General features: G+C 43.3%; 1 protein-coding gene across 1 annotated transcript in view; it reads right to left on the bottom strand.

The window, feature by feature from the left end:
- MLH1 (mutL homolog 1) overlaps positions 1-19,551 on the bottom strand; it is a 52,793-nt gene extending 33,242 nt beyond the window's left edge. The window contains exons 1-4 of the mRNA XM_030205536.1: positions 19,524-19,551; positions 11,363-11,516; positions 7,846-8,222; positions 875-1,023 (exon numbers count right to left, since the gene is read on the bottom strand). Coding sequence (XP_030061396.1) covers positions 875-1,023; positions 7,846-8,222; positions 11,363-11,377 — 541 coding nt within the window. The 5' untranslated portion in view covers positions 11,378-11,516; positions 19,524-19,551. The remainder of the gene's footprint in view (positions 1-874; positions 1,024-7,845; positions 8,223-11,362; positions 11,517-19,523) is intronic.
- Between the last annotated feature and the right edge of the window lie 6 nt (positions 19,552-19,557).

The raw sequence follows: 19,557 nt of genomic DNA, 5'->3' as shown, positions 1-19,557 counted from the left end.
CCACCTCTTTCTTATATGTCACATATCTGTCTGTGACAATTTAGAGCAGAAGATTTGACACGGAGAGAAATATACTTGGTGTATCAGTTCAAATTGCAATGTTTTAAAATATGGTATCGGAACTTAACTGTCCAAACACACCGATAAATTTATCAATCCCACACCCATCCCTAATTCTTCACTTTGCCATGAGCATATCAAAGGAGCAGTGTTTTTCAACCAGTGGACTGCAGCTGCTTCCCAGGTGTGTCGTGGGCAGGAGCAGACTGACTTCTTGCAACCGAAGACCCAGAACAAAAGGGGGCCCAGTGCCGCATTTCTTTCATGATTTTGAATGCATGTTATTTGTGGGTAATTTTGTTATCTTTGAAGTGTTTGTTGCCCTATTGCCAACTTGTGTCTTCAATAAAAATACTCAACTATAAAGATAACACAGTGATTACAAATGCAATTATTGAACTTTAAACACAATCTTAATACTCATTTGTTAAACGATAATGTATATATCCTGAAAAAAACCTGATGGTTTGCGAAAGATAGTTTCCCCTATCTGCTGGTAGCTCATTCTTTAAGCTAATTTGGAAGGCAACATCTCAAAAGTACTTTCAGGAAAAAAACATGGAGGTTTTTTTTTGTTTGTTTCTCTTAAAAAATTTTTTTTTTTTTAATTTGGAGACTTATGAAAAGGTCTCCATCTTTAAGGCAGTGATTTTCAACCTTTTTCATCTCGCAGCACTCTGACAAGGTGCAAAAATTGTCAAGGCACACCATCAGTTTTTTAAAGGATATATACTTTAACAAACGAGTATTAAGATTATATTTAAAGTTCAATAATTACTTTTGTACGTTCAAAATCAAATATAAGAGCCTTTACTTTTTAGTGACTCATCGCTGATTTCTTGTCGTAGGCTCAACACACTGGTTAGGTTAATAATCCTCCTCCGAGGAGAGCAGGCAGCAGTCACCTCTGATCCAGCACTGTCTTCTGTCATTTCCACATCGGAGACTTTCCGCAAGCGCTTCCTGATTTTATTTTACAAAAGAAGGGATGGAGAACAAGGTTACACTACAAACTTCACAATGAAAAGTAATAGGTATACATATAAACCAGAACCTTTTCAAAGAAAATTCTATAGTCAAACTGTTACCAGCAACCTCACTAGTCTCTTTCAAGGCATGAACCATAGAGTTATAGGAGCAATACCAATCCTAAAGAAAAATGGAGTCTTGTAAATTGTGATATGTTTCATGAGGTCCAAGAAAAGAGAGATTGCAGTACATATGCTTTCATGACTACACAGATCTGAATATGTCCAACAATGCTGTTTGCATGTCCTACTCCCACTTTAAATGAATATGCCCAAGACAGATGTTATCTTTCCCCCATACCCACTCCTTCCTTCCATCTCCATGAATAACACAGTCGTCTCTAACTTTGGAGTCATCTTTGACTTCACTCTCCTCCTTTGTACACATCCAAAATGCTGCTAAGAAAAATGAGTTTCTTTCTCTACCACCACCAAAGTCCATCCTTTATTCAACATGCAACTAAGTTCTTAGCCATCTGTTCATCATTTCCTGCTTAGACTACTGCAGGGGTTTTCACCCCTGATTTTAAGGGTACTCACAATGAATATGTATGAGATTTATTTACACACCTATATGCAAACTCAAACATGTTTATTGAGGATATCTTGAAAACCTGGCTGGCTATGGGGTACTTGAGGACCAGGTTGAAAACCCCTTCACTCTACATCCTGCAGCTCACAGGTTTTCCACCGGATCATCTCTTTCCATTACAATCTATTCAAAATTCAGCTGTAGTTGTTAGTTAGCTTTCTCTAATGAAATTACCATCACAGAAATCCTCTTCTCAAGTCACTACATTAGTTCAATAACCATTTCTTCTTACAATTCAAGCATCTACTACATGCTCTTTGCCTCTGCAGCTCCTATTACCTGTCCTCTTATCTCCTCCTACATCCCTCCTCATATCCTCTATAACCTGGACTTTTTCAGTGATAATAGAATAGGGCTCCAAAACTGATTTAGAAATCTAGGGTGAAAATAAAAATTTGAGTATAAACAGGTTAAGAAGTGTCTGGTTTGGGGGCAGAGCAAAGGTGGGCTTTAAATTTATCCATTTAGTGGCGATATTCAGCCGTTATCTTAAAGTAAACAAATCATGCTGGCATGGTGAACACACTATCCACATACTCTTTCCTAACTGGCCCATCCATTCTGTGTTATTCTTGTTTAACACTGTTAAGGACACAACCAAGTTACTAGCTGTGGAAGGATTACTGTTTACAGGATACATCTCAGACAATTTTTAAATGCCTCCTTGGTTCTTTACTCTCCCAAATAAATAAATTTTAGGATCCCACACATAATCCAACACCAGCCCCACCCCCACATTTTTACAATCAAGCTCTATAATGATCACTAACTTTAGAGAGGCTGTTGCCCAACCATTCAGATTCCTAAGTCCCTGTAGACTTGCTGGAGAGTACCCACTCTCCAGCTATGACCAACTGACCTGCTGATACCAACATGATTAACTTCTGAGGAATTGTAGTCCACTGGTACCAGCCCTATATATCCATGGTAAAACTCGTGTTTTAAATGAACAGTATAACTGGAAACCAATGAGTCCAAAAACAGCGGCAGCAGTAGTGTCCTCAGGAAAGAAAACTAGTTTGTAACCCACTCAAATTTAAAAGCCATCAACTCAACATGGAGTTCGGAGCATGAAAGTTTACCTAGCTAGACAATTATCTTGAATTCTAAGCCTGCTGCTCCCTTTTCTACACTGAAAACTAGCTTTTTCTTGAATTGAATAATTTGACATACCCTTCAGCAACCTGCTTTATTATTTTTGATGATACAAGTTCTGACATTCAGATTGCCAATCTCGAAGTAAACTGCAACCAAATAAACTATCCTCTCCTGAACTGATAGGGTTTGTCAAGCACTATGAAGCACTATATACGTGTCTCCTATATAACAAAGATATATAGAAGTATTACACATGGCACTATCCAACATCAATAGCCTGACTTTCATATGCGGACCCAGACTTTCCATCTCTAAAACCTCGGCCTTGCATACAGACAAAAGACTGCTGACAAGATTCTCAGTGTACAGGAATAACAAGGATGTTATCCAAAATCAACATCATGGCCAGAACAGCCAAGAACTTTTGGAATTACCCTTGCAACTGGAGAGACACTGTGGCTGGCAAAACTGCACATTGGTTATGATCCCTGGCTCTTTACCCAGGTGCCCCCTCAATTTTGTGCCAGTGAAGTCACAACAATGAGGATAACAATGCTATGTGGACGTCACCCACAAGGCCAGAAAGTGCACCATTAGTAAAGCTGCAGTTTGTGATTTCTCCATAAACAGGGGCTCTTTTCAGAGTTTTGGGGCTGCTGTATCAACATCCTGCCTGAGGAGCAAGACTGTGTTGGACCAGACTGATCATCTGAGGAACACGCAGTTATCTGCATCAGGTTGTATGTGAGCCATGTTTCTGTATATCCGTGCTGTGGGTCAGAGTGACTCTTTGTACTTCAGAGTCTAGTTAGGGATTTAGGTGTGTTTACTCTAAGCTAGTTCTATGATATGGCTTCCTGTATCTTTAATCTTGCCTTCTCTGAACATTATCTTTGCTGATCTTGTAAATAAAATAATTGCCCTATTTATATAATACGTGGGTGTGGAGTTAGTTCTTTCTATTATTTGGGGTTAGTAGGCTTGGGTCTAAGGCTAAGGGGGGGCATATTTGCTTCTGACACTTCACTTAGTCATGTTAGTCTTGTTTGGGACTCATTTATTTCAGAATTTATACTAAGTGTCAGGTACCTCAACAACACCCCAAATATGTGTTATCTGTATTGCACCTACACACCATGAGGTCTATATTCAAAAAAGCCACTAAACATCAAAGATAACTAGACAATTTAACCAGATATTCAACTTATGACTGTGTGTTCTAGATATATCTGAAAAACTGGGTAATGTAGACCAATTTCAGGTATGCTATTCATTCGCACAGTTACCCAGCTAACTCTCTCTAGCCAGTGCTGAGTGGACAAAGTGAAACTGTGTCAAGGAAAGCACTTGGTGTCACCTTTTTTTTATCCGGCTATATTTTGCAATGCTACATTTTGTGTTGCTATAACCTGCCTGCACAAAATTTAGCTAGTTTGGAGTAAATGGGAGGGAATTTTAACCATAAAGTTTCAACCATAGGCGCCGACTCCGTGGGTTCTGTGGGTGCTCGAGCACCCCCAATATTTTTGCACGCCCAGGCATTGTCAGGGGGCGCCGACCTGGAAGGCACCGCCACTGCTTACCTCCTCAGCCCTCGGATTCTTGCGCCAGTACCCGCGCCGCCTTGGGGGATTTAAATTTATCTCCGACGACGTCGTAGCAGCTGCTCATGCTCAGCATCAGTGAAAAAGCTGCCCGACGTCTCTAGCCAATCCCTTTGCTCGTTCCTTCCCTCAGTGTCCCGCCTTCGTCTGACATCATTTCCGCGAGGGCGGGACACACTGAGAGGGAACGAACGAGCGAAGGGATTGGCTAGAGACGTCGGGCAGCTTTTTCACTGACGCTGAGCATGAGCAGTTGCTGTGACGTCGTCGGAGGTAAATTTAAATACAAGGGGAAGGTGGACATGGGAGCGAGAGGGCAGGGGGAGAGAGAGGAGAAATTGCAGGACACGGAGGGGACGGGAGGGAGGAGAATTGCTTGATATGGATGGATGGATGGAGGTGAGCAGCAGAGAGAGGAGCATGGATGGAGATGGATGAGAGGCCAGGCCCCAGGCAGGCAGAGAGGAGAAATTGCTGGACATGATGGAGGGGAGGAAGGAGATTTGCTTGATATAGATGGATGGAGGTGGGCAGGGTAGACAGGAGCATGGATGGAGATGGATGAGAGGGCAGGCCCCAGGCAGGCAGAGAGGAGAAATTGCTGGACATGATGGAGGGGAGGAAGGAGATTTGCTTGATATAGATGGATGGAGGTGGGCAGGGTAGACAGGAGCATGGATGGAGATGGATGAGAGGGCAGGCCCCAGGCAGGCAGAGAGGAGAAATTGCTGGACATGATGGAGGGGAGGAAGGAGATTTGCTTGATATAGATGGATGGAGGTGGGCAGGGGAGAGAGGAGCATGGATGGAGATGGATGAGAGGGCAGGCCCCAGGCAGGCTGAGAGGAGAAATTGCTGGACATGATGGAGGGGAGGGAGGAGAATTGCTTGATATAGATGGGTGGAGGTGGGCAGGGGAGAGAGGAGCATGGATGGACATGGATTGGAGGGCAGGGCCCAGGCAGAGAGGAGAACTTGCTGGACATGGAGGGGAGGGGAGTACAGGGGAGAGAGAGGAGAATTGCTGGATATGGATGGATGGAGGGGGGCAGCAGGGGGGAGAGGAGAATTACTGGATATGGATGGATGGATGGAGGGCAGGGGAGAAGAGAGTTGCTGGACATAGGTGGATGGAGGGGAGAGGAGAGTTGCTGGACATGGATGGAGGGGCGGGCAGTGGAGGGTTGCTGGACATGGGTGGATAGAGGGAAGAGAAGAAGGAGATGAGGGAAAAGGAAGAGAGGAGAAAAACTGCACATGGATGGAGAAAATAGGCAGAAGCTGGATCCACTGGACAGTCAAGTCTGGTGAGGACCCAGCTTTTACTTATGGATATACAGCAAGAAATGAAGAAGAAAGGAGGAAAGTAAAGAAATAAATGGAAAGGAAGCCCTGGAAACGGAGTTAAGAGGACAGATAGCAGCAGAATCAGATACTGGGCCAGCATGATCAGAAAAAAAAGTCACCAGACAAAGGTAGAAAAAAATTATTTTATTTTAATTTTAGTGTTTGGAATATGTCCACTTTCAGAATTTACATCTGCTACATCTACTATCTTATTTTGCAATGTACAGCAATGTGTTTCTTTCTGTTTTTCTGGTATTGTGCTGCATGCAGAGTCTAACTTCTTAGGATTTCAGGTTAATTTTTGAAGAATTTGAAGAGGGGCTATTTCTGTTCTGCATGTGTGACTGTAAGGCCAAGTGTCTGAATAGGGATCTGTTTGTTAGATTCTGAGATTTTGCTAACACATTGTTTTTCAGAGTTGGCAAGACTGTCTGTTCTCATAATTCATGGTCTGTATGCTAATTTGGTTTGTGTCATTTAGAGTATAATGGAGTGTAACAGCTTACAGAAATTATTTATAATGGAAAAAAAACCATTTTTCTTCTATACTGGTGTAATGTTTTCAATGATGCCATGGCTGGTAAAAGGGGTTGTGACTACTGTAGGGGCGGATCCATAGTGATCCCACCCCTGGATGGGTAGGGGCGCCGACTAATAGGCTGCAGGAGGGCGCCAGAAACCCTAGGACCGGCTCTGCACCCACCAGAAGTCGGAAGTTCCCTTCCCAGCCAGCCTACCTGCCCGGTGCCCGCCCTCTTCTCCCTCAGTCCTCCGCCGGTCCGTCCTCGCCTTCCTGCGTGCCGCCCAGAATTTTAAAACTCATCTTACCTCGGGGTCCCGGCAGAGGAGCGGGACCAGAGCTGAAGCGCCAAGCCTGCTCGCCTTTCACTGCTGCTGCCGGGACCCTGAGGTAAGATGAGTTTTAAAATTCTGGGCGGCATGCAGGAAGGCGAGGACGGAACAGCGGAGGACTGTTGTGGGAGAAGAGGTCAAGCTGGGGTTGGGACTGGCACTCGGAGGAGAGGGGGGGTACTGGAACTCGGAGGAGGGGGGCCTGGAACTCAGAGGAGGGGGAGGGAGGGGATGGGGAATGCACCACCTGTTAAAAAAAAAATTCAGCACCCCCAATTATTTTGAAAAGTTGGCTCCTATGGTTTCAACCACTTAACAACTAAAGTTAGCTGAACAAACCTTTTGAATATTGACTTCTACAGAACAAGATCACTTACATTTGGAAAGTCTGAGAAAAGCAAAGACATAAGAATGTCCAGAATACAGGTTAAAAAAAATAGCCCACAATGAACTTCAGCAGCTGGGAGTGAGTATAGGGAATGAAATGAAGGCATTTCTATTTTTAAAACTATCTAATGATGTATGGACTAGAGATGTTGAGCTTACAGCAGGTGGTAGGTCCTTTTAGGTGCCAAAAATAGAACTAATAAACAAATCATTATAAAGTGAATATTCACACTTCTGCACTTCAGGATCTAACCTTGCCCAACACAACCCTACTGTCTTGTCTACTTTAAGGCATATCATACAAAAACACATAGGGGTTGATATTCAAAGTAATTTAACCAGTCAGGAGAGGCTCCTCGCCAGGTAAATTACTTGTGCAGGGCTATCCACTGACATTCAGCACCATTTAAATGGTTACTGCAACTGAACAGCGTAACTGCCAAACTCATAGCCAGCAATTCTGTGGGCAGAATCAGCACTTATGTGGTTATGTGCTGATATTCAGCATTTAACCACTTCAGTTAACTGTACAAATCAGACTGCATAAAGCAGAGTTCCATCTTTATCTGCTTTTACTTAGGTGGTTAAGTGCTGAATTTCGCACTCAGCCAGATAAGAGAAGTCAGCCACATAAACTCAGATACTCAATGCCAGTGCCCTGACATGGCCCAGAGCTGAATATCCGGGCATAACGTTGACTGCTGCTGGTTGAATATTTATCCCTTAGTATTTTTTGAGATGTATGATTCTGAGCTTTTCAATCCTTCCATAAGGACCATCACAATTAGTGAAGATAAAAATAAAAAGGTACAGACAAGGAAGATCACTTTTGTGTGCCCAAATCACAACAGATTTTTCTAGCCCTGAATCATTTTACCTTGGTGGAACAATGTCAGGTGACGTGCATTCACTTTCCTTCCGACCTGCTGACTTCAATGCTGTATCCTCCGGCCTCGTGAGATCTGCAGCAGCTTCCATCATGTCCGAGTCTTGGAGCTCTTCCATCATGGTATCTGGTTGTGCAGCTGCAGGAAACAAAGGTTCAGTAATGCTGGCTGCTGGGGCTACTGTGTTAGGCTCAGGAGCCTGTGGCTTGCTTACTGGATGCAAAAAAGCATCAAGTTTCTGCTCCCGAAAATCAGTGCGAACCATCTGGTGTGCGTACACCTTCTCACTCTTCCCTTCTGCTGAGGAGGAGCTGGCCACAGCCTTACCAAGCTCTTTAGAAGAGACTGAGGCTCCAGGCAATAAAGTCTGAGGGGAAGAGAATGACAAAGATTATAGTGTACAGAACTGAGTAATATTTGTTTGATTTATGTACAAGAATACAATAGATGAAGAACTGCATGTACAAAATTGTTAAATAATTTTTACATAAAACATTTTTGACCTGCCAGTTTTCTCTTACTCCTTCCTATATCCACTTCAATTGGAAAGCCTAATCTAGTGGCACTTTCATGACTGGTTCAAACAAGCTGACAAGGTCTGACTATATTGGTTAGAGGGATACCTCCACTTTTATTTTCATCTTTATTCATGTTTATTCACCCCTACAAAGAAATGCAGAAGATTGATGAGGCAAGATTTCCCTTGGCTAAATCCATGTTGGCTCTGTCCCATTTAATCCAGTGGTTCCCAAAGCTGTCCTGGGGGAACCCAGCCAGTCAGGTTTTCAGGATATCCACAGAGGCAAAATAGAATGGTTTCACTTTTTTTTTTTTTAACTGATTGATACTGCATAGATAGAAGCAATTTTCTATGGAAAAGGTTTTTTTGACGTTTAGTAGTACTTGTATAATAAAAGTAGCCTCTATTTATTTATCAATGTATTTATGCCCCACATTATCAGTTCCTGAGCCATGGGTGGGCCTGAGTATGCATAGACCCACTCAGTTTGAACTCTGGCCCACTCAGCAGCGGCACAGCCATGATGCAGCTGCCAAGAACAACCAAGCTCACGCAGTAAAAGACCCCTGGCACCCCCACAGCCGACCGGGGCCTCCCCAATCCCCCGGCACCCCGCTGGCAGCGAGCAGCGAACTATACCCACTGCCCACGCCAGCCCTAAGCCCCCCAAACAATCCTTCATTTGAGGGACAAGGAAATTCCACCAGAGGGAAGGCATGGAGCTGTCGCGAGCAGCAGACGCAAGCCACCAACTGTCACCATCAAAGAGCCAAAAGAATCAAAAGGCACCAGGGGACCAGAGCCAAGAGACCCCAACCAGCTGAGGGAGAGATGGCAGGAGCTCCCAGTCGCAGGGGCCCCGCCATCCCCTCCAGCCACACCACAGCTACACAGGATGTCTCAGCATGTCCCTTTTAAGGATAACTCATTTTTATTAGTATATCACTATAACAAAGATTCATACACAGCAATAATAGCATAACTAAGGCAGAACAAAACTGATCCCACAACACCCTCCCACCCCACCCAATCCTCTTATACAGCTCCCTCTTAGGTCCATAGTACTTCTGAATCCCCTACACCCAAGCCCTGTGGTGGTTCAAATTAAATAGTCCCTGTTAATTATATCTCCAACGAATTCAAGAAAGTGGAACGATTACTCATACTCATGCTATTTAAATAGGGCAGCCAGATAGTTAAAAAGCACTTTTTTGCCCTTGGTCTTTTCTTTTCCACTGACATATGTTCCATGGTGAGGAGTTTGTGCATTTGATTACGCCATTGAAGTAACGCTGGAAAATCTGGACGAACCCATTGGAGTAGTATGCAGTGTTTTGCAATCAAAGTTGCCTTACAGAAAAAAAGACTAGAGATTGGAGTTCCCTCCACAATCACAGATGTATCATGCAATAAACAAATTTGTGGGGTAGGAACCCAGTTAAGGAACCCATCTCTCCCTGTCTCTCACCCACCCATCTCTCCCTGTTTCTCAGTAAACCCACCCCATCCTCTTTCTGTAAGATTGTCATTGGAATGCTTTTGTGTTTCACTTATATATTCTATTTGTCAATATTTGCTCATTTCTGATCTGAAGAAGAAAGGTTACCTTCAAAAGCTAATTAAAAAAATATATATATTAAGTTAGTCCAATGAAAAAAGAAAGCATCTTATTTTCTTTTCTCTGTTTTGCTCTATTTCTATTTACTACCTTTAAAAGTGAACTAACATGGCTACCACACCACTTTACTTAAAATGTTTAGTAACTGGAATATGGAAATTATATGTCTTTCCTATTGTATTTGCAAAGTACACGAGGAAATACATTTGTTTCCCTTTTTCTAGTAAAGTGTAGTTTTTTTTTTGGGGGGGGGGGGGCTTCTATTTCAATATTTATCTACATGCTTCTGTTTTTAATTTGTAGTCCTTTATTCTGTGATAGGTGAGGATCTGTTTGTGTTCTCTTTGTATGATAAAGGTGAAACATTCAGCTAGTATGCAGTTTCCATGAAGGAAACAGCAGCAGGTTGGTTTGTTGCATTTTCCCAACAGGAGGTGTATAGGTGCTCTAGGACCTGATGCACTATAAGCAGTGTTGCCTTTTCATAGGTGAGGGTTGATATCAAATAGTACGTTTGCTATGTAGGCTATTAGTATTTTTTCGTGGTTTTCTCTTAATTCACAAAATGTCCAGAAGAGGAAGCAGAGTATTGTTGCTGTTCTTGAGATGACACACAATTTGAATATTTCTTTTTGGATAGTGCATTGTAAGGAGAAATGTCTTTACTCCTGTGTTACAGAACTGGAGGTTCAGGGTTGATGCTGAGATTCTTTCCCATGCTGTACAGAATTCAGACTTCACTCCCACACAGAAGAATTTGAATGTTGCTTTTAAATAATTATGATGATAGTCATGTCCACTTATTATTGCCTACATAATCTCAATTGTTAGCCATACTGAATTGGGATAATGCGGGGTATAATGTCTTAAATACATAAATAAATACTCTGTGGCTGAAATTGGCTGGGGGGGACCTTATGCACAGAAAGCCTTGGACAACTTTTATGGCTCATTTAATGGGGAGGGGAGGGGGCTGTAATGTGGCAGCATGATGCTCAAAAATGTTACTTTGGCTTGTCCCTTTGCATACATAGCTTGCACCCCCATTGCCACCCCAAACACTTTTGTCTAGAAATATCACAGCCTCCATATGTCCCATGCAGACATGCCAGAGTCTACAAAGAGGAAAGGGTCACACATTAGTGTGATACAAAGTGTGCATTCTTCAATTAGTTATTACTTTTTGTGAACAGCAGCAAAGAGATACCAATGTCCTCCAGGTGCCCACATGTATCACCCAAACAATGCCCCAGAATGCCAAGGGTTCCTATATTGAAGGGCCCCTGTACTACTAGCAAGAAGAGGCTAAAGCATGTATACAAATTAACCTTTTCATTTCCCATCATGCTGCTCTGTCAGATGTTCTCACCTGGGTAAAATACATCCTGGAGGAGTTGGCACCCAGCAATGCACTCTCAACATGCTGCTGCACACGTTCAATGATGCAGTCCTCGTGCAGGAAGTGCACCTCATGCTTTGTAGGGTGAACATTCACATCCACATTCTGTGGGGCTATCTCTAAGCTAGAGGATATTAGAAATCGAAATGAATACACACTGAGATGGACTACAAAAATAAATCGAAACTACAATTGTAAACCCCACAGTGTTATCTGAGGATCCTGTTGCAAGTCACATTTTAAGGGATCATAACAATAATCTCCTGTAAATTAAAGGAAGATCTAGCAAAATTCTCCCATCCTGTAAGACGTTGACACCATGTTCACACCAACTTCAAGGGATTTTATTATTGTGGCCTGATAAACTCTGCCCTATTGGAAAATCCATGGACTCTGGGCAAGATTTATCATCCTGATCATGCACTGAAAAGTTTCAGTCCATTTATAATTAAAATGCAAATTAAATAAAATAAAGCGAAGATACTTACCTGTAGCAGGTATTCTCCAAGAACAGCAGGCTGATTGTTCTCACATGTGGGTCGACGTCGGCCCAGGAAACGGCAAATTTTCCACAGTAAAATTTAAAAAGTTTTACCAGACTCTTCTGGCACGCGAACAGCGCACACCGTGCATGCGTGGACAACTTCCGACCCGTCGCATGAGCGTGGCTATTCAGTTTAATCAAAAAGCACAGAAACAAACTAACAACAACAACTCCAAAGGGGAGGTGGGTGGGTTAGTGAGAACAATCAGCCTGCTGTCCTCAGAGAATACCTGCTACAGGTAAGTATCTTTGCTTTCTCCGAGGACAAGCAAGCTGCTTATTTTCACATGTGGGGTATCCCTAGCACCCAGGCTCACTCAAAACAATGAACATTGGTCAATTGGGCCTCGCAACAGTGAGGACATAACATAGATTGACCTGAAACCATAAACAACTAACTGAGAGTGCAGCCTGGAAGAGAACAAAAATGGGTCTAGGGGGGGTGGAGTTGGATTCTAAACCCTGAACAGATTCTGCAGCACTGCCTGCCCAAACCGACTGTCGTGTCGGGTATCCTGCTGAAGGCAGTAGTGAGATGTGAATGTGTGGACTGATGACCACGTTGCAGCCTTGCAAATCTCTTCAATAGAGGCTGACTTTAAGGGAGCCACTGACACAGCCATGGCTCTAACATTATGAGCCGTGACATGGCCCTCTAGAGTCAGCCAGCTTAGGCATAAGTGAAGGAAATGCAATCTGCTAGCCAATTGGAGATTGTGCGTTTTCCGATGGTGACTCCCCTCCTGTTGGGATCGAAAGAAACAAACAACTGGGTGGACTATCTGAAGGGCTTTGTCTGCTCTATGTAAAAGGCCAATGCTCTTTTGCACTCCAAGGTATGCAAACTGCTTTCGCCAGGGTGGGTAGGAGGACGGGGAAAGAATGTTGGCAAGACAATTGACTGGTTCAGATGGAACTCCGACACCACCTTCGGCAGGAACTTAGGGTGTGTGCGGAGAACTACTCTGTTGTGATTAAACTTGATATAAGGTGCATGCACTACCAAGGCCTGAACCTCACTGACCCTACGAGCTGAAGTAACAGCCACCAAGAAAACGACCTTCCAGGTCAAGTAATTCAGATGGCAGGAATTCAGTGGCTCAAAAGGAGCTTTCATCAGCTGGGTGAGAATGATGTTGAGATCCCATGACACTGGTGGAGGTTTGACTGGGGGCTTTGAGAAAAGCAAACCTCTTGTGAAGTGAACTACTAAAGGCTGTCCAGAGATAGGCTTACCCTCTACATGGCGATGATGAGCACTAATTGCACTAAGGTGAACTCTTACGGAGTTGGTCTTCAGACCAGACTCTGACAAGTGTAGAAGGTATTCAAGCAGGGTCTGTGTAGGACAAGAAAGAGGATCTAGGGCCTTGCTGTCACACCAGACGACAAACCTCCTCCATTTGAAAGAGTAACACCTCTTTGTTGAATCTTTCCTGGAAGCAAGCAAGACTCGGGAGACACCCTCTGAAAGACCCAAGGAGGCAAATTCTAAGCTCTCAACATCCAGGCCGTGAGAGCCAGAGACTGGAGGTTGAGATGCAGAAGTGACCCCTCATTCTGGGTGATGAAGGTTGGAAAACACTCCAATCTCCACGGTTCCTCGGAGGACAACTCCAAAAGAAGAGGGAACCAAATCTGACGCGGCCAGAAGGGAGCAATCAGAATCATGGTTCTGCAGTCTCACTTGAGTTTCAGCAAAGTCTTCCCTACTAGAGGTATGGGAGGATACGCATGCAGGATGCCTGTTCCCCAATGCAGGAGAAAGGCATCTGACGCTAGTCTGTCGTGGGCCTGAAGCCTGGAACAGAACTGAGGGACCTTGTGATTGCTGAGTAGCAAAAAGATACACCAAAGGGGTGCCCCATGCTTGGAAGATCTTGCAGATGACACCCATGTTCAGTGGCCACTCGTGAGATTGCATTATCCTGCTCAGCCTGTCGGCCAGACTGTTGTTTACGCCTGCCAGATAAGTGGCTTGCAGAAACATGCCATGACGGCGCGCCCAAAGCCACATCTGGACGACTTCCTGACAGAGGGTGAGATCCGGTGCCCCCCTGCTTGTTGGTGTAATACATGGCAACCTGATTGTCTGTCTGAATCAATATGATTTGGTTGGACAGTCGGTCTCTGAAAGCCTTTAGAGCGTTCCAGGAAGGTAGTTTCAAATGATGCAACATATAAATTTGCCAAGTTGGGGGCCACAGACGCTCCCATGGCAGTGCCTTTTACCTGCTGGCAATATTGATCTGCAAAACAGAAATAATTCTTGGTGAGAGCAATTGTAGTGAATGTAAGGATTATGAAGTTTGGTATTCTCCGGTAGGTAGTCCTAACCTTTTAGTGTGTTTTCCACTACTAAACAGAGATTCAAACTGAGGGAATTTTTGATTGTGAAATCCCCAGTAATTCTGACAATTTACATTTTACCAAAAATACATAAATCCATCAATAACCCACCGGGCAGACCCATTGTCTCCGATAATGGGTCAGTACTGGAGTCCCTAAGTAAATTTGTAGTTTGACTCCTATATCTGAGATTCCAAACACTTCATCAATATTTTGGATGGTTTGGATCATGACTTGTCAGATACTCTCCTAGTTACCTTTGATATCGACTCACTGTACACAAACATCTCTCCACTTGTTTGGGTGAAAGAACTGTGTTTGGCCCTGCAAGTTTGTGTTCGGGTCAATGGAGGTAACTCCTCTATGTTTTCTCTGACTCAAGGCACAAGGCTGTCCACAGTCCCCGTTACTTTCTGCCCTTATTATGGAACCTATGGCCATGGGTATATGGGTAAATCCATCTATTCATAGAATCCAGGTGGGAGATAGAGAGAATAAGATCAGTTTGTTGGTGGGAGTAGAGTTAAGATGGTGGTGCAGATCTGAGCATAGCATTGTGAATAAGCTGATTTACTTCTTTCTACAATGTCGCCATAAATAAGGGATAAAGCTCCAACTTAACCCGCAGTTTCTTCTATTCCACCAGCTACACAGCCTCAAATTGACACCTTTGCCCAAAAGCTTCCTTCAACGAAGACAGGTGCATCTCCTGCTGTTGCTGCCTAGAGTGGAGACTTGGGGCGTCTTAGGAGCGAGGATATCCTTGGCCCATGTGGTCTTCCCCCCCCCCCCCCCCCCCCCCCCCCCCAGAATGGGCAGGCTTTCTTGAGTGTTAGCCCAGTCAGCCATGTTCATGACATTGACCGCGGAAAGTTCTGCTCCAAGTCAGAGCAACTCTACCAGGTTGGAAACCCTGGAAGAGGTAGCATCAGAGTCACTTCAAGCACCTTCCCTGCAACAACAGCGAACAGGGATGAAGCTTCGGGGGAATCAGTTGCACCTTCAGTGAAGGCACCAATAACATCTGGTGGTAAGCCTGAAGTATCCCGGCAAGGTATTTGAACAATACTTGTGAAAATGGACACTGCCACATCTAAATGTTCTGTAGATTTGAGCTCTTTGGTGAATACAGAGACTTGGCACACAGGCAAGAGGCCCGAGAGAGAGATCATCTTCAGAGACTTGTGAATTTGGAAAAAAAGGCACTAAGGAATTTAAATCTGCTATTAATATTTTGACCCGAGATAGGGTTGCAATTCATAAGAAACTGAAACAACTTGAAAACCACTCTAGATGCTTAAATTTATGGGTCTTGAACCTTCCCAGGGTTCTAGGTCAGCTCCTATGGAGACTTGGGAAGAAATGTGAAGATTCTGAATTTACCTGACACTAATTTACCTCCTTTCAAACAAGTTTATTTTTTTCCAGAAAAAAAGAATCAAGAATCTCCACTATGATATCATTTGTACCCTGGTATGACAGTGTCCCACTGGGTTATCCTCCTTCCACCAGGTCTCAGAGATACCTATTATATCTACCTTTTCATTTAATGCAATATATTCTAACTCTCCCATCTGATTTCTTAGGCTTCTGGCATTTGCATATCTTGTTATCTTTGCCTTCTCTTTACTTTGTGGTCTAATGTGACTAGGAGATTGCCTTTTATTTACCTTTTTTTCATTACCTCTCGCCTTGACTACTACAACCTACTCCTCACTAGCCTCCCACTCAGCCATCTATCCCCCCTTCAGTCCATTCAGAACTCTGCTGCACGTCTTATCTTCCGCCTGGACAGATATACTCATATCACTCCTCTCCTCAAGTCACTTCACTGGCTTCCGATCAGGTACCGCATACAGTTCAAGCTTCTCCTACTAACCTACAAATGCACTCGATCTACAGCCCCTCCTTACCTCTTTACCCTCATCTCCCCTTACATTCCTACCCGTAACCTCCGCTCTCAAGACAAATCCCTCCTTCCAGTACCCTTCTCCACCACCGCCAACTCCAGGCTCCGCCCTTTGTGCCTCGCCTCACCCCATGCATGGAACAAACTCCATGAGCCCATACGCCAGGCCCCCTCCCTGCCCATCTTCAAATCATTGCTCAAAGCCCACCTCTTCAATGTCGCCTTCGGCACCTAACCACCACACCTTTACTCAAGAAATCTAAACTGCATCAACTTGACATTTCGTCCTTTAGATTGTAAGCTCCTCTGAGCAGGGACCGTCCTTCTTTGTTGATTTGTACAGCGCTGCATAACCCTAGTAGCGCTCTAGAAATGTTAAGTAGTAGTAGTAGTAGTTTTTTCCCATTCTGTGAAGTTATATTGTAGCTATTTTGGTATCTTTCCTAGTCCATATTTCTATACGCAAGTGAATACTTGTGAATAACTTTGAAAATGTAATAAATATAAAACAAAACAAAAAAGATTAGTTTGTTTGCAGATGATGTGCTGTCGTCTTTGACCTCCCCTTTGATTACTCTCACAAATGTATTGAGAGAGTTAAATGCTTTTTCCCAGGTCTCTGGTTTTAAGATTAACATGAGAAAGATTGAAGGGCTTAATCTTACCTTGAATAACAGTGTCCTTCAGTCTTTACAGGTCACCTTTTCTCTTTTGTTGGATCAATAAAGGTTTGAAATTTTTAGGAATTTCAACTATTCATATCTTTATGATGCAAATTATCCCAAGCTATTCTCGACTATAACAGTTGACCTAGAACAATGGAAAGGGCTTTCTCTCACCTGGTTTAGCAGGATAACTACCATTAAAATGAATGAGCTGCCTAGACTCTTATATCTATATTTAGTAATGTTAAGAATGCCTTATATTATATCACTATCATGTTTTCCATTACCATGCAACCCAAAATACTTCTGTAATACTAAATGTCAATTCTCCTCTCATTTCCACTATCCATTATATATTGTAAGCCACATTGAGCCTGCAAAGAGGTGGGATAATGTGGGATACAAATGCAATAAATAATAAAATAATAATAATATTTGTTCCTTCAGGTGGCAATTCCAAAATCTGTTTTAGAATCTTTACAATCTTGTATCCTTTGGTTTATTGGGGTGACAGAAGGCCTAGATTTGCAAGAAGGGTTTTATACAGGGATTCAGCCTCGGAGTTCCCAACTTATGGGTTTATTATCGTGCTGCCCAAGTTAGAGCGGCAGTGGATGGTACCAGAATCATTCTTATAAACTGTGGGTACATACTGAACAACTGCAAATAGGCACTGTGTCCTTGAGTTATTTACTCTGATTGCCTAAGCGATATCACAGGCTACAAGCTGATATTCCTTCTATGATTCTTCATACATTTTAACTCTGGGACATGATGGGTGGTAGGCAGGACTTTCAACTGTCTAGATATACACGATCTGTTGTAATCTTTTGTTTCCCCCTGGTGTGGTTCCCTCAGTATATAATAATTGGCAGACCCATGGCCTGTCTCATTGGAGTCAGTCATACAATGAAGACACCTTTCTAACTTTTAGGGAGTTGGCCCGAGACTACAACTTGCCTGCCTCCCATCAATATACTTATTTGTAGCTGAAACATCTTTTAACGTCCACACGCTATAAAGATCATTTGACGGGGGAATATACTTTTCTAGAGGATATGAGTCACAAAATGCCTAGCCACCTGCCTGGGATTACCCCGTGGCCACTTAGAGGGTCTATCCCCAGCACAGCTCAGGTCCACCTGCACCAGCCACTTGTGCTCTACACTAGCACCCTCCTCCTACTGTCTGGGTCACAACCGCCTCTGGGCGAGTCTCCCGCTCTCAAATTATCCCCAGTTATTTCTAGGTTACTGAGGCCATACTCCTGGGTTCTCAGAAAGCACTCACAGACCACCAGGAGAAATACACTTCAGGAAATACTCAATACATTTTACAGGCTTAAAACACACTGTTCTGTCACAATGTGTTTGAAGATTTTCAGCATGCCAAATAGTTAGTAGGCACTATCTATGGTTATCTTAGGGACTCCCTTCCTGCCCATGTGGCTCAGACAGTGATGGGAGAGAGAACTGAACACAGCAATTCTACCAGAGGACTGAGAGAAAATGGAACAGTCTTTAGCTAAAATTGCCATAGCCTCCAGTGTCAAAGAGAATAATGTTGAGATATTGTACTGCTGGTACTTAAACCCAGACCGACTTAACACATGGTTTCCATAGTTGTATGCTGAAGGCTGGAGGCGATGTGGACATCGAGATACTTTGAGCCATATATGGTGGATGTGCCCCAAAGTGCATTTGTTTTGTAAATCTATACAGTTTCAGATTTCATGGATTACTGGTCCATGGGACCCTAGAATTTCCCTGCTCAACAAGGACATTTCTGGATTTCATAAGCAGCAAATTACATTGGGTAGAAATTTCCTTAATGCAACCAAGTTGACATTGGCGGCAAGTTGGAAGAACTCTAATATTTCACCCTTAAATTTATGGAGAAGTAAACTTAGTTATGTTTACATGATAGAGAAATTGATTGTCATAGGTAGGAAAGCTGAATCCTGGTGGAATCAGATTTGGGGGGCTTTGAGGCATACGGGCTTTCTTTAACTGACAAATCACTTCCCTTGGTTCTTCTTGCTGTAGTTAACTCCTGTTTTGGGTTTACAGTGTGTGAATTCTCCCCTCCTTTAGTTAATTTGCAATTGAGTTGGATTTTGGTAACATACTTATACATAGGAAGGTACTACTTAACTCTTTCTATTTGGCTTTCTTTGTATTGAAATTGTGTTTGTGCAACTGGGGTTTGGGGGGGGGGGGGGGTTCACTGAGGATAGTTGCCTATGTTTAACGGCTCCAGAGTTTTGTATTATTGATATTAGAGGTTAAGTTTTCATATGTGCACTATTTGCTGCTGTATTGGCATATAATTCTAATAAACGTTTTGAAATGAAAAAAAAAAAAGAAATTGTGTTTGTGCTTGTATTTCAATTTGCTTGTTGGTATTGTGCAAACTTTAATAAAGATTTCCTGTTGCATTAAAAAAAATTACCAACTGCTGGAGGTGGAGAAATACTGGAGAATTCCCGAAGGCACCAGCCTACTGTATGAACTGGGATGTCACTGAAAAAAATCAGTATCTCTACCTCCATCTGCCGGTAAGAAAGGGACACAACCCACTTGTTCAGATAGCAGAGATAAGGCAAAGTTACCAGCATGACAAAATGTGGTCCGTTGAAGGCGTCTGGGTGCCTGGGCTGCTCACCTTAAGTACAAGAAGGGATGTGTGTTCTTTGGCA

Source organism: Microcaecilia unicolor, chromosome 1 (assembly GCF_901765095.1).
Source record: "Microcaecilia unicolor chromosome 1, aMicUni1.1, whole genome shotgun sequence".
NCBI lineage: Eukaryota > Metazoa > Chordata > Amphibia > Gymnophiona > Siphonopidae > Microcaecilia > Microcaecilia unicolor.
This window is presented reverse-complemented; position numbering and strand designations above follow the sequence as displayed.